The sequence below is a fragment of the Hemiscyllium ocellatum genome, chromosome 10, assembly GCF_020745735.1.
Source record: "Hemiscyllium ocellatum isolate sHemOce1 chromosome 10, sHemOce1.pat.X.cur, whole genome shotgun sequence".
NCBI classification, from domain to species: domain Eukaryota; kingdom Metazoa; phylum Chordata; class Chondrichthyes; order Orectolobiformes; family Hemiscylliidae; genus Hemiscyllium; species Hemiscyllium ocellatum.
In genome coordinates, this window is record NC_083410.1 from 1,072,167 (window position 1) to 1,085,632 (window position 13,466).

General features: G+C 45.0%; 1 protein-coding gene across 1 annotated transcript in view; it reads left to right on the forward strand.

Moving 5' to 3' along the window:
- ncoa1 (nuclear receptor coactivator 1) overlaps window positions 1–13,466 on the forward strand; it is a 110,273-nt gene that overhangs the window by 87,314 nt on the left and 9,493 nt on the right. The window contains exons 11-13 of the mRNA XM_060831180.1: window positions 8,902–9,073; window positions 9,338–9,446; window positions 10,485–10,653. Coding sequence (XP_060687163.1) covers window positions 8,902–9,073; window positions 9,338–9,446; window positions 10,485–10,653 — 450 coding nt within the window. The remainder of the gene's footprint in view (window positions 1–8,901; window positions 9,074–9,337; window positions 9,447–10,484; window positions 10,654–13,466) is intronic.

Here is a 13,466-nt window from a genome sequence, read left to right on the forward strand (position 1 = left end):
ACTACATTCAGTTTGAGTATACATGGCAATTTAGCCCCATCTATCGGCTTATTTCTTTACATTTGCAATGTTTGTGCAAGAAAAGCTTTGAAATCGGGATTGATGCTCAGCCTCCACATCACTTTTGGGGAAGGAATTCTGCATTTTCACTTTCTTCATCCAAAGGGACAATACCCAGAATTCAGTGCAGTATCTCCTATGTCCAACTAGAATTCTCAAGAGCCTGAACCGAACTTCCATTTCCTCTGGACTTCAGCTCCTTTGTCACAATGGTCTCATTAATTATGCTGTCTGTGAGGTTTAGTGACATCTAGGAATCTTTTGGCCTTGGAAGAAGTGCAACATGCGTTCACCCAGTTAAATGCCAGTGATGTCAGGACGAAAAGGGTTAAATCATGAGTAAGGTTTATCGCGACTGCAATTCAAAATTAGGATCAGGAATATGAGTGGCTATTCAGTGTTTTGACCCTTATTCTCCATTTGATAAGATCACAGCAGAATCTGGTTTAGGGCACAATTCCAATTTCTTGTACCCTCAAAACTCTTGAGTTTTATATCTGTTGAAAATCTAATTCTTACTTTCTGGGGAAGAGACTGCCGGAACTAGTGATCCTAAAACGTAAGTTTTGAAAGTTGATTGAATTGCCTTGTTCGAGGTGATAAAGGAAATCTATCGCATTGATAGCAAGAAATTATTCCTTTTGAAGGAGTCAAATTCTGGGAGCATAGAATCTTAAAATTGTAGCCAGCACCTTTCAGGGTGATGTCAGAAACTGCTGTTTTTTAAAATTCAGTCATGGGATGTGGGCCTTGCTGGCTGGACGGTTTATTGCCCATCCCTAGTTGCTTTGGAGAAGGTGATGGTGAGTTGCTTTTTTTTTGAACCGTTGCAGTCCCTGTGCAGTCGATAGCTTTTCCCATGAAGAATAAGAGGTACATTTCAGAAAGAAGAGGAGGGGAGTATATATAGTTAAATGACATTATTTGAAAAGAGAATGCAAGAAGAGGGGGACTCGGCAATGAACAAATCTGTCAAGATATCAGGATAAGTTCATAAAGCCGATGGATCCTGGGATTTGTATATGGTAAATGTAGGGTATGGGTGGGTTGTGCTTCGGCGGGTCGGTGTGGACTTGTTGGGCCGAAGGGCCTGTTTCCACACTGTAAGTAATCTAATCTAATCTAATCTAAATTATTAGCACATCAGAGTACATGCTAAACCTTTATAAAGCAATAGATAGGCCCTGGCTGCAATAATCTATTTTGGGCACTAGATTTTTGGAAGGATGGAAAGGCTTTGAATAGGGCGTAGAGGAGGTTTTACTAGAATAGTTCTAGTCTGAAGGATTACAGCTGCACAGTTGGAGTGGAAAAGTTGTAATATTCTCCACAGGGGGTGAAAACTAACAATATTTGAGAGAGGTGTTTTGAATCATGGAGGATTTAGAATAATGAAAAGAAACTGTTTCCAATGGGCAAAAGATTGATAACCAGGCAGACAGATTTTAAAGGAAAGCAAAATATTGCAGCTGCTTGAAATCTGAAACAAAAATAGAGAATGCTAGAGAAACTTATCAGGTCTGGCACCATCTGTGGAGAGAAAAACAGAGTTTACATTTCAAATCAGATGATGACTATCACTGAATGGGAAGTGAAGATTGTGGTTTTAATCGAAACAGAAAACCAAAGAACTGTGGATGCTGGAAATCAAAAAAAAATCAGAAATTGCTGAAAAAACTTAACAGGTTTTCTAGCATTTCAGGAGGGAAAGCAAAGTTAACATTTTGGATCAAGTGACCTTTCATCAGAACTGGTTTTTAAATCTGTTATCAGAAGGGGAGAAGGGGGGAGTGTGAAAAAGATGGGTGGGTGCTCAGCAATGGATATGAAAAGGGAAAAAATGGACTCACCCTGTTGAAAGCAAAGTCAACAAGAGATAAACCTGACACATTTGGGTGGGAATGGATTGGGGCTTTGTCATCAAAATGAGGGATAGAGGTCTTGCTGTGAAGACCAAGAATGCATAAGTGGAAAATGAGGTGGTGTTCCAATAGTTTGCATTGAACTTCATTGGAATACTGTAGCATGCCCAATGTGGAAGTGTTCGGCTGGGACTGAAGTGGTGTATTGAAATGTCAAACAACTGGAAAGTCAGGGTAGCTCTTGCAGATATTGCAGATGTATTCTGCAAAGTGTTCACCTCGTCTGTATCTGATCTCGCCAATGTAAAGCAGACTGCATTTGAACGGTGAATGCAGGAGACCAGACTGAAAGGAATACAAGTACAATGCTGCTTCAACTGGAAGATGTGTTCGTGCCTTGGACATTGAAGAGGGAGCATGTAAATGGACAAGTGTTACATCATCTGCAATTGCATGGGAAGGTACCATGACAGGGTGAGGAAGTGTTAGAAGTGATGCCAGAGTGAACCAGAGGTCACCAAAGGAAACTGACATTGGAGTGAGGAGATGATGTGTTTGGAAGTATCATCTTGCCGGAAGTGGAGGAAAAGGCAGAAGATGATCCTTTCAATGCAGAGTCTAATGGGGTGGAAATTGAAGACAAAGGTAATCCCGATCTTGGAAGGAGTGAGGGCAGAGGATTGAGGAGTATACGTGCTGTAGGAATATACTCGAGTGAAATCAGGAGGACAAAAAGGGAACGTGAGAGAGCTTTGGCAAGTTGGGTTAAGGAGAATCCAAAAAGATTATACAAGTACATCCAGGACAAAAGAGTAACTAGGGAGAGAATACACCCCTTAAAGATCAACAAGGCTGTCTATGTGTAGAACCACAGAGATAGATGAGATACTAAATGAGTATTTTGCATTGGTATTTGGTGTGGAGAAGAATATGGAAGCTAGAGAACTTGGAGAAAGAAATAGTGATATCTTGAAAAGTGTCCATATTACAGAGGAGAAGCAGCTCAATGTCTTAAAACACCAAGGTGGACAAATGCCCAGGATCTGATCAGGCATATCCTACAACTGGATGGCAAGCTAGGGAAGTGATTGCTGGGACCCTTGTTGAGTTATTTTTATCATTGATAACTGTTAGTGAGGTGCCAGAAGACTAGAGATGGCTAATGTGATCCCATTATTTAAGAAAGGTAGTATGGAAAAGCCAGGGAACTACAGACCGATGAGCCTGACATGAGTGGTGGGCAAGTTGTTGGAGGGGATTCTAAGGGATAGGGTCTACATGTATTTGGAAAAACAAGGAGTAATTAGGGATAGTCAACACAACTTCATGAGTGAGAAAACACGTCTCACTAACTTGATTAATGTTTTTGAACAAATGACAGTAAAGATTGATGAAGGCAGGGGTGGACATTATCTGTGTGGACTTCAGTAAGATGTTCAGTAAGGTTCTGCATGATAGAATATTAGCAAGGTTAGATCATGTGGAATCCATGGAGAGGTAGCCATTTTTGGGTACGGAATTGGCTTGAAATAGGAGACTGGATGGAAATAGAGGGGTTTTTTCCAACTGGATGCCTGTGACTAGCAGTGTGCTGCAAGGTTTTGTTTTGGGTTCACTGCTTTTTGTCATTTATATAAATGATTTGGATGTGAATATAGGAAATATGGTTAGTAAGTTTACAGATGACATCAAAATTAGTGGTATAGTGGACAGTGAAGAAGGTTATCTAAGAGTACAGTGAGACATTGATCAAATGGGTTGCGGAGTGGCGGATAGAGTTTAATTTAGAAAGATATGAGATATCGCATTTTGGCAAGGCAAATCGGGATGTATGCAGTTAATGGGGCCTGGGGTGTGTTGCCCAACAAAGACAGGGATCTAGGGATAGAGGTTCATAGTTCCTCAAAGGTGAAGTAAGAGTTAGACAGGATAGTAAAGAAAGTGATTGGTATGCTTGCCTTTATTGGTCAGTGCATTGAGTGTAAGAGTTTGGATGTCATGTAGCAGCTGTACGAGACATTGGTTTGGCCACCTTTTGCATTCAGTTCTGGTCTCCCTGCTACAGGAAAGGTATTGTCCAACTTGAAAAAGTTTAGAAAAGGTTTACAAGGATGTTGTCACAGTTGGAGGGTTTGAGCTATAGGGAGAGGCTGAAGAGGCTGAGGCTGTTCTCCCTGGAGTGTTGGAGGTTGAGGGCTGACCTTCGAGGTTTATGAAATCACGAGGGGCATGGATAGGATAAACAGACAAGGTCTTTTTCCCAGGGTAGGAAAGTCCAAAACTAGGGAGTATAGGTTTAAGGTGAGAGGGGAAAGATATAAAAGGAGGTAAGGGGCAACGTTTTCACGCAGAGAGTGGTGTGTGTATGGAATGAGCTGCCAGAGGACATGGTGGAGGCTGGTAGAAATACAACATTTAAAAGGCGTCTGGATAGGTACATGAACAGAAAAGATATTTGGTCAACATGGAAGAGTTGGAACAAAGGGTCTCTTTCAGTGTGATACAACTCTATGATTCTTAGTGCAGGATTGGGGTAATAAATAGCTGAGACACGTGTCAAACCTGATGGGGGGAGGTGGAAGCCCTTGGTTGAGGAAAAAACAGGACATATTGGAGACAGCCCAATGATAGTTGGCATCATTGGAACAGATGTGATGGGGACAGTACAAAGGGATCTGGGTGTTCTTATACACCAGTCAATGAAGGTAAGCATGCAGGTACAGCAGGTAGTGAAGAAGGCTATTAGCATGCTGGCCTTCATAACAAGAGAGATTGAGTATAGGAGCAAAGAGGTTCTTCTGCAGCTGTAGAGGGCCCTGGTGAGACCATACCTGGAGTACTGTGTGCAGTTCTGGTCTCCAAATTTGAGGAAAGACATTCTGGCTATTGAGGGAGTGCAGGGTAGGTTCACGAGGTCAATTCCTGGAATGGTGGGACTACCTTACGCTGAAAGACTGGAGCGACTGGGCTTGTATACCCTTGAGTTTAGAAGACAGAGAGGGGATCTGATTGAGACATATAAGATTATTAAAGGATTGGACACTCTGGAGGCAGGAAACGTGTTTCCGCTGGTGGGTGAGTGCCGAACCAGAGGACACAGCTTAAAAATACGAGGTAGACCATTTAGGACAGAGATGAGGAGAAACTTCTTCACCCGGAGAGTGGTGGCTGTGTGGAATGCTCTGCCCCAGAGGGCAGTGGAGGCCCAGTCTCTGGATTCATTTAAGAAAGAGTTGGATAGAGCTCTCAAGGATAGTGGAATCAAGGGTTATGGAGATAAGGCAGGAACAGGATGCTGATTAAGGATGATCAGCCATGATCATATTGAATGGTGGTGCAGGCTCAAAGGGCAGAATGGCCTGCTCCTGCACCTATTGTCTATTGACAAAGAAACTAGGAAATTGGAATGGAGTCCCAACAGAAAACGGAGTGTGAGGTAACTTCGGGAGTCAGTGGGCTTGTAATAGATATTGGTGGACAGCCTATCCTCAGAAATGGAAGCAGTGAAATCATGGAAAGGAAGGGAAGAGTCAGACATGGACCAGGCGAAAGTGAGAAAAGGTAGGAAGCGAAACGTGATTTTTTTCCCAATTCCAGATGAGAGTGGGAAGAAATACTGAAGAGATCATGAATGTATTGGAGTAGGAATTATTGGTGGGTGCCCAAGTAGGAGTGTTTTGCATACCCACCATAGCTCAGACCCGTGTGGTTGGCCACAGCTACAGCTTTGATCTGCACAAAGTGATGTGAGTTAAAGGAGAGTCTGCTGAAGTGAGAATGAGTTCAGTCAAGTGAAGGAGGGTGGTGGAAGGGGCTCGTTCAGCCCTCTTTTCAAGGAAGAAGCAGAAAGCCTTCAGACAGTGCTGCTAGGAGGTGGATATGGAGGAGGATTGCTTATCCATGATGAAGGTGAGGCAGCTACAGCCAGAGAATTGGAAAAAAGCATCAGAAAGAAACACTAATGTAAGTTTATTTTTATTTATTCATTTTTGTGGAATGTGGACATTGCTGGCTGGTCAGCATTTATTACCTGTCCCTAGTTGCCCTTGAGAAGGTGAGGGTGAGCTGCCTTCTTAAACCACTGCAGTCCATGTGCTGTGGTTTGACCCACAATGCCATTAGGGAGGGAATTCCAGAATTTTGACACAGTGACAGTGAAGGAACGACAATATATTTCCAAGTCAGGATGGCGAGTGGCTTGGAGGGAATTTGCAGGGGGTGGTGTTCCCATGTAGCTGCTGCCCTTGTCCTTCTAGATGGGAGTGGTTGTGGGTTTGGAAGGTGCTTTGTGAGGATCTTTGAATTTCTGCAGTGTATCTTGTAGATAGTACACACGGCTGTTATTGACAGTCAGTCATAGAAGGAGTGGTTGTTTATGGATGCAGTGCTATTCAAGCGGTTGCTTTGTCCTGGATGGTGTCAAGCTTCTTGAGTGTTGTTGGGGCTGCCCCCATCCAGGCAAGTGGGGAGTATTCCATCCCACTCCTGACCTGTGTTTTGGAGATGGTGGACAGGCTTTCAGGAGTCAGGAGGTCAGTTACTCATTGCAGTATCCCTAGTCTCTGACTTGCTGCAGGAGCCACTGTGTTTATATGGTGAGTCCAGTTCAGTTTCTGATCAATGATAACTCCCAGGATGTTGATAGTAGGGGATTGAGTGATTGATAATACTATTGAATGTCAAGGGACAGTGGTTAGATTGTCTTTTATTGGTGATGATCATTGTCTGGCATTTGTATGGCACAAATGTTACTTGCCAGTTGTCAGCCCAAGCCTGGGTATTACCCAGTTCTTGTTGCATTTGAACATGGACTGCCTCAGTATCTGAGGAGTTGGGAATGGGACTGAACATCGTGCAATCATCGGTGAACAATCCCATTTCTGACCTTATGATGGAGGGAAGGTCATTGATGAAGCAGCTGAAGATGGTTGGGCCTAGGACAATACCCTGAGGGACTCCTGCAGAGATGTCCTGGAGCTGAGCTGACTGACCTCCAACAACCACAACCACCTTATGTGTCAAGTCTGATCTAACGACTGGAAAGTTTGTCCCCTGATACCCATTGATTCCAGTTTAACTAGGGCTCCTCAGTTGAATGCAGCCTTGATGTCAAGGGCTGTCCCTCTCCCCTCCCCTCTGGAATCCAGCTCTTTTGTCCATGTTTGACCCAAGGCTGGAATGAGGTCAGGAGCTGAGTGACCCTGGGGGAACCCAAACTGGGCGTCACTGAGCAGGTTATTACTGAGCAGATGCTGCCTGATGGTACTGTTGGTGACACCTTCCATCACTTTATTGATGAACGAGAGTAGACTTATGGGACAGTAATTGGCCAGGTTGGATTTGTCCTGCTTTTTATGTACTGGGCATACCTGGGCAATTTTCCACATTGTTGGGTAGATGCCAGTGTTGTAGCTGTACTGGACCAGCTTAGTAGGGGAGTGGCAAGTTCTGGAGCACAAGTCTTCAGTACTATTGCCAGAAAATTATCAGAGCCCATAGCCTTTGCAGTATCCCAGTGCTTCCAACTGTTTCTTGATCTTACGGGGAGTGAATCGAATTGGCTGAAGACTGGTGCCTGTGATGCTGCAGACCACTGGAGGAGGCTGACACCAATCACCCACTTGGCACTTCTGACTGAAGATTGTTGCGAAGGTGGGAAGAGACTGAACAAGAGTGAGGAAAAAGAAAGAGTCAAGATGCAGAGAAGTAAAATCACTGGGGCATGTACAGGTTGAAACATTGGGTCTGCCAGAGCTGCCTTAGTTTTGGATTTTGGGAACAAGGTAGTGGGGTGTGTAGGCCTGGGGTAACTGTGAGGTGGGAAGATTGCAAAAGGAAATGAGGTAGGTGAGGTCAGTGACAGTCCTGGTAACAGCTGTTTTGTGGAACACCTCCACTCTGTGCACAAGAATGATCCTGACCTTCCCATTGCTTGCCATTTCAGTAAATCATCTTGTTGCCATGGTAACAAATCCAAGCTGAGCCAGCTACAGGTGTTCCAAGGAAGCTGAATGTAAACTGTAGAAATACCACCTCATTTTCTCCTTCAGCATTTTACAGCTTCGAGGACTCAACATTTAAACAATTTCAGAGCATGACCTCTGTCCAACAATTGATTACATCCCCACCCAGCCATCCCTGACATTATTTAATTTGTGACTTGTTGACTTTGCTCTCAGTAGAGCTGACCTGTTTTCTCCTTTTCTAACCTAGCTCCAATGATGCTGTCAGACCTGATAAGTTTTTCCAGCACTTTGTTTTCCTTTCCCAAATTTGAAGTATTGACTCCTGTCCTTTTAATTGCTGGAGGAATGTGCTGAGTGAAGCATGAAAAGGTACATTTCCCTTCATTAGAGATTGACTTCAAGGAGTACCTTATAAACTTTCTACAGCTCAGAAACAGGCCTTCTGGGCTGACATATCAGTGCTTCTGTCGTACTCCTCATGAGAAAGTGAGGACTGCAGATGCTGGAGCTCAGAACTGAAAATGTGTTGCTGCAAAAGCGCAGCAGGTCAGGCAGCATCCAAGGAGTGGGAGAGTCAACGTTTCGGGCATGGGCCATTCCTGAAGAAGGGCTCATGCCCGAAATGTCAACTCTCCTGCTCCTTGGATGTTGCCTGACCTGCTGTACTCCTCATGAGCCATGTCCCACCTTATTTCATTAAAGGTTAAGTTGCCATAGTCTTCTCATTAGGGAGAGAGAGAGAGGAATCTGGTGGTGGTTTAACCTGAGGATCACCATGCCCCAAGAGAGGAGAGGTTGAGAAGGAAGGTCCTTCATGGTAACCTCATTAAACCTATCAGCAAAGGCTTATATTTCTTTCTCCTCCATTGTAGAGACATAATGAAATCAAATAGTTTGTAAGAGCTTTTTTGCTTGCTGAAGGTACAGTCTTTAGAAGTGTACGAAACACTGAGGGGTTTGCTGGCTGATCTAATGGAATGAGATGCTCTTTAAACCCCTGCCACCTTCTTCAGTTCACAGAGCTTGATCACCTGTTACCCACTTTGGAGGAAGCAGCTCAGTTACAAAGCAACTGCCAGTCCAGTGCAGCCAATAACGGCCTGACGTCGAGAGGTGGGAAGAGGGAGCAACTTTTGGACCCACTTCACTCCAACAGCGTCACCAAGACACTTCAGCGCCTCAAGGGTATGTCACCAATGCTGTTCTCCTGCGAACTCACATCCTGTAAGTTTGATCCCCACACTCATGGCACCATCATAACTTTCTCAATCCCCTCCCTTGTCTTTCAAATCTTTGTCTCAATGGGGGAAATATTTTGGATTAGTCTTACTGGAAACAAATGTGGCTTGTTTTAATTGCCTCTGTTCTTATACTTCTGTGTCTAAAAACAAGTGTTGTCTATGATCGATTTGCTCCTTTGTTAAACTCAGTTTCTCTCCTTGTTGGAAGGTTTACCAGAGCTGGACTCGGGACTCAGGGGCCAGCAGTTCTCCGTGCCGAGGACAGAAGACCAGCAGTCCTGGAGCAACACAAGCACGACAAGCAGCAATGAGGATGGGTGAGCAGAGATGGTCAACCTGGGACTATTCAGGGAGCACCAATTGTGACGGTTATAGCAGGGAAGCTGAAATGGTGAACTGAGGGACAGGATGATTTATAGTGTTGCAGTTTGGGCAAAAGTGAATGACTTTGAATATTTCATGTGCTTTTTGGATGATAAGAAAGTACTTTAATTGAGAGTTGTTGAATTTCCCAGAGACTGATGGTTCTGAGCTCTTTCCTTGCTCTGCCTGATTTACTGATTTGAACTTGGATAACTGTAGCAGTGGAAGCTAAACATGAAGCCCCTGAACTGAGGAGAGATAAATTAACTGGGGACTCTGGTAAGAAATGTTGGCTTAGCGAGTGATGTCAGCATTTCCACAATCAAATAAAAAAGATTCTCCTGTCTATTCTTCAGAGATGTGTTTGATCATCTATATGCACACTCCTGCTAATGTAGTTTGTGGGTACTTATTGCTGTGACAGTGTGTCAGGTTCTCGCTGAGTGTCCAAGCAAGTGAGGCAGACAATGGCCTAGTGGTATTATCACTAGATCATTCATCCAGATAATGTTCTGGGCAGCAAAAGCAGACATTGCTGGAGAAACACAGAAGTTCATGCAGCATCTCTGGAGGGAAAACAGTTAGTGTACTGAATCCAGTGACTCTTCTTTGAGATGGTCACTGGATTCAAATCTCATCATGGCAGATGGCTGAATTGAATTCAATTTTAAATGTTCTTGTCTTGTCTGGCCTAGATGTGATTCCAGACCCACAGCAACATAATTGACTATTAATTGTGCTCTGGGCAATTAGGGATTGGCAGGACATGTCTGGCCAACAACACCCAAATCTGGTGAATGACTAAAGAAAACTGACTGTGGTTTATTGTGATTGGGATTCCTGACCTTGACTATTTTAAGGCTCTTCAGCTCGAGTGACAGTGAGAACCTGGCAATACCTGGCTGTGATGTTACCTTGTTGACTCCTTTTGTCAAGTAGTGCTGCATGTTGCAGTGTAATGGCACTAACAGGCATTCCTGCTGCTTTCTCAGCTCTGGCTTCAGCTCCCAAATGGACGAGCTGCTGTCTCCTCCAACAAGTACTGAAGGACGGAATGATGAGAAAGCACTCCTTGATCAACTTGTGTCATTCCTCAGCGCCAAAGATGAAGTGGAGCTTGTGGAAATTGACAAGGCTCTTGGAATTGACAAACTCGTTCAGGCAAGTTAATCTCTCAAGTAAAATCAAAATGCTGGAGAAACTCAGCTGGTTTGCAGCATCTGTAGAAAGAGAAACAGAATTAACATTTCTTTAGAGGTGAGGAAGCATTATCCTGTATCCTGTTCCTGAAGAAGGGCTCATGCCCGAAACGTCGACTCTCCTGCTCCTTGGATGCTGCCTGACCTGCTGCGCTTTTCCAGCAACACATTTTCAGCTTTATCCTGTGTCTAACCCTGTGTATGACCTGTCCTGGGAGTGTTCGATGGAAACAGTGTAGAGAGAGGTTTACTCCGTATCCAACTGCATGCTATACCTGTCTTAGAACAAGAACATGGAACAGGCCTTTCAGCCCACCATGACTACACCCAAAATGATGCCATTTCTAAACTAGTCCCATCTGCCTGTATATGGTTCATATCCCTCTATTCCCTGCCTGTTCGTATTAAAAAGCCTCTTAAATGTTGCTATCCTGTCTGCTTCTGCCACCTATCATCCAGACAGTCCTCCACCACCCCACCTCCATTCCCCTTTCCACTGCTCTAAACCCTCACCCATAACAAATGCAATAAGGCCAGAGTCCCCCTTGTCCTCACCTACCACCCCACCAATCTCCGCAGTCAACACATCATCCTTAAACAATTCTGCCAACTCCAACTAGACCCTAGCACCAAGATCATCTTCCCCTCTCCAGCCTTTTCTGCCTTCTTCAAAGACCGTTCCTTTCGACAGTCCTTGGTTTGCACCACCTTCCTCACCAACGCTCCCGAACCCCCAGGTACCTTCCTCTGCGACCAGAAAAGATGCAAAACATGGTGGCACACCACCCCCTCACCTCCATCAGGGCCCCAAACAGTCCTTCCAGGTGAGAGAGAGGTTCACCTGCCTCTCCTCCAACCTAGTTTATTGTATCAGGTGCTCCCGACGTGGTCTTCTCCATGTCGGGGAGACTGAATGTAAACGTAGGGAATGGTCTGTTGAGCATCACAGACAAGCCTGCAGGGGCCGGCCGGACCTCCCAGTCAACACCCATTTCAATTCCCTTTCCCACTCCCTTTCCGACATGACCATCCTTGGCCTCCTCCATTGTCACAACGAACCAAACCGCAAATTGGAGGAACAACACCTCATCTTTTGTCTGTGCAGCCTACAGCCCAGAGGACTCAACATTTGAGTTCTCCAATTTCAAATAACCTTCCTTCCCTTCCCCCGACTCCCTTCCCAGCCCCTCCCCCTCCCTTCCATTCCACGCTGCCACTTACCAGATCCATTCCTTCCATTCACCAACCAGGTCGTACCCTCTATTTGCCTCTACATATCCCCACCTCGCCACCCTGCCCCTGCCTCCCCCTTCATCTGCAGCTGTCCCCATACCCACCCACAGGCCTGAAGAAGGGTTACACCCAAAACGTTGACTTCTCCACCTCCTGATGCTGCCTGCCTTGCTGTGTCCCTCTCCCTCCTGATACTACCTGCCTTGCTGTGTCCCTCTCCTGATACTGCCTGCCTTGCTGTGTTCCCTCTCCCTCCTGATGCTGCCTGCCTTGCTGTGTCCCTCTCCTGATACTGCCTGCCTTGCTGTGTTCCCCCAGCCTCCTGTTTGTCTGCCACCTCTCTTGGCAGCACATTCCAGGCATCTACCACTCTTTGGGTGTGTGTGTGTGTGTGTGTGTGTGGGGAGGGGGAGGGACTTTGAGAGTGTGTGCTTGAAAAACACAGGTCAGGCAGCATCTGAGGAGCAGGAGAATCTATGTTTCGGGTATAAGACTTTCATCAGGAATGAGGGATTCCCAATGAAGGGTTTATGCCTGAAACTTTGATTCTTCTGCTCCTCAGATGCTGCCTGACCTTTTGTGCTTTTCCACCACCACACTCTTGACCCTTTCATCTTAAACCTATGCCCCTATATTTAATGTTTCCACCCTGGGAGAAAGCTTCTGACTACCCACCGTATCCATTCTTTTCAGAACTTTATATACTTCTATTAGGTTGAAAACAATTCAGCTTTGTCCAACCTCTCCTTGTAGGAAATACACCTCAGTCCAGGCAACATCCTGGTAAATCTCATCTGTGTCCTTTCCAAAACCTCCATAACCTTCTGATGACCAAAGCTGCACACAGTATTCCAAATGTGGCCGAACCAAAGTGTTATTCAGCTGTAAATGACGTGTGAGCTTTGATACTCAGTGCCCCTACCAGTGAAGGCAAGCATGCTGAATGCCACCTTTCCTGCCTTTTCCACTTGTCTTTGCACTTTCAGAGAGCTATGGACTTGGACCCTAAGATCTCTCTGTGTAGCAGCGCTCTCAAGGATCGTAGGAGTGTTTGATGGAGGTAGTGTAGAGGCATCTTTACACTAAGGGATCTTTAGTTTAAAAGAGGAGAGAGAGCTGTACTCTGTATCTAACTCTGTGCTGTAACAGTCCTGGGAGTTTTTGATGGGGACAGTATTGACTGTACTTCACTTTCAGTGTAAAAGAATAATGGAACCATTACACTCTATCTAATGCTGTGCTGTCCCTGTCGTGGGTGTGTGTAATGGGGGACAGTGTACAGGGAGTTTTATGTTCAATTTAAGAATAGAGGGTAGTTTAATCTGTATCTAACCCTGTGCAATCTATGCCCTGGGAGTGTATGATGGGGACATTGTGGAGAGAGCTTTGACTTCAGCTTAAAAGACTACAGGAAGCTTTATTCTGTATCTAACCTTGTGCTGTTCCTGTCCGGGGAGTGTTTAAATGGAACGGAGTTGGGAGCATTACTTTCAGTTTTTAGTCTGCAGATGACACAAAAATAGGTGGACTTTCCAGGTAGTA